We start from the raw sequence: 2098 nt of genomic DNA, 5'->3' as shown, positions 1-2098 counted from the left end.
TTTAAAGTTTTGATATAAAGTCCATTCATATCTACAGAAGTAGTTACATAATATAAGCAAGCTTGTGAAGTGAAATTCTTTTAAAGAGAATGATGGACTGACAGACAACCTCAGTAACATTAATTTTTAGAGTTTATGCTTTGATTTAGTATTTAATTAAATCCCCATAGATGAAGTGCAAAAATGGCTTCCCAGAAAATTCTAGTGCATAGAGGTGTTGTTGCAAAGTTCCAGTTTATACAGAACAGTGATCAGATACCATTGGAAGCTAACGATTCTTGGACTCCTTGGTACTCTATGCAACTAACTTGATTTCAAACTTGGTAACTTTTCTCTTAATGTTAAGAGCAAACTGTAAGGATATAAGGCATACCAAATCAAATCACTCAACTAATCCTTTTCTATTAAGTATCCTAAGGATCTTTTTTCTTCTTTATAGGAAAAATGCTTTCTGAAAGCAGTTCGTTTTTGAAGGGCATGATGCTCGGAAGCATTTTCTGTGCCTTGATCACTATGCTAGGACACATTAGGATTGGCCATGGAAACAGAATGCACCATGAGCATCATCACCTACAAGCTCCTAATAAAGAAGATATCTCAAAGATTTCAGAGAATGAACGCATGGAGCTTAGTAAGAGCTTTCGAGTATACTGTATCGTTCTTGTAAAACCCAAAGATGTGAGTCTTTGGGCTGCAGTGAAGGAGACTTGGACCAAACACTGTGACAAAGCAGAATTCTTTAGTTCTGAAAATGTTAAAGTGTTTGAGTCAATTAACCTGGAAACAGATGACATGTGGTTGATGATGAGAAAAGCTTACAAATATGCCTTTGATAACTATAGGGACCAATACAACTGGTTCTTCCTTGCGCGTCCCTCTACGTTTGCTATTATTGAAAACCTCAAGTATTTTTTGTTAAAAAAGGATCCATCACAACCTTTCTATCTAGGCCACACCATGAAATCTGGAGACTTTGAATATGTGAGCATGGAAGGAGGCATGGTCTTAAGTATAGAATCCTTGAAAAGACTTAACAGCCTTCTCAGTATCCCTGAAAAGTGTCCTGAACAGGGAGGGATGATTTGGAAGCTATCTGAAGATAAGCAGCTGGCAGTCTGCCTGAAATATGCTGGAGTGTTTGCAGAAAATGCAGAAGATTCGGAAGGAAAAGACGTATTTAATACCAAATCCGTTGGGCTTTTTATTAAAGAGGCAATGACTAATCACCCCAACCTGGTGGTAGAAGGCTGCTGTTCAGATATGGCTGTTACTTTTAATGGACTGACTCCTAATCAGATGCATGTGATGATGTATGGGGTATACCGTCTTAGGGCATTTGGGCATAATTTCAACGATGCATTGGTGTTCTTACCTCCAAACGGTTCTGAAAATGACTGAGAAGTGAAAGAAGAGCATGTGCACAGTCACCATATAGGACAGGTATTGTCGCTATGTGCAGTAACAACTACCTTCCCAGCACAGCAGTATGTTTCTTTTCCTTTTTTTAGTTTGGTGACACTGGTTTAATGGCACGTTCAAGGTTGCGGTACATTTTAAATAGGGTGGTTTTTTCCCCTTAAAACATATGTGAAAATTTCAAACATGTTGGAAAGAAATGTTTTAAGAATAATTTTGCAAATAAAAGATATATTTATAAATACTGTATTTCTATGATAAATCCTAAATTATGAATCTGGCACATACTTTCGCTGATCAGTTAAAACATTTAACATGTCTTTTTAGCTTTCTAAGATACGCAAATGAAATCTCTAGTTGTAAATTTGTGAATAAAACTCTCAGCTAGGTGTTTCCATTACTTGTAATGTTGATATATGTTCTAAGCTGCTGCAAGTGCCCACGGATTGCTTTCTCAAAATACACAACCAAGCCACAAAGGAAATGTTCCCAGCTAATGTTAAAGTGAAAACTGAATTCTGTCCCTGAGAGAAAAAGTGAAAATTACCCTATAAAGGTTAATAATTTTCCTGGGAGCTAATTTAGTGGCATTGCTCAGCATACACAATTTCCCTGTAACTCCCTCCCTCCTACTTCTCTATGAAGATACTGAAATCGGAGTGGTCACTATGAAGAATCTAAT

General features: G+C 36.9%; 1 protein-coding gene across 1 annotated transcript; it reads left to right on the top strand.

Moving 5' to 3' along the window:
* Positions 1 to 444: 444 nt before the first annotated feature.
* C1GALT1C1 (C1GALT1 specific chaperone 1) lies at positions 445 to 1816 on the top strand. Its single transcript, XM_077756272.1, has one exon. It carries the CDS (start codon positions 445 to 447, stop codon positions 1396 to 1398), a length of 954 nt encoding a protein of 317 aa, XP_077612398.1. The 3' UTR covers positions 1399 to 1816.
* Positions 1817 to 2098: the final 282 nt, after the last annotated feature.

The sequence above is a fragment of the Crocuta crocuta genome, unplaced genomic scaffold (genome assembly GCF_008692635.1).
Source record: "Crocuta crocuta isolate KB4526 unplaced genomic scaffold, BGI_CrCroc_1.0 scaffold1156, whole genome shotgun sequence".
Lineage (NCBI taxonomy): Eukaryota > Metazoa > Chordata > Mammalia > Carnivora > Hyaenidae > Crocuta > Crocuta crocuta.
Note: the sequence above shows the minus strand (reverse complement) of the source record. Positions and strands in the feature narration are given on the sequence as shown.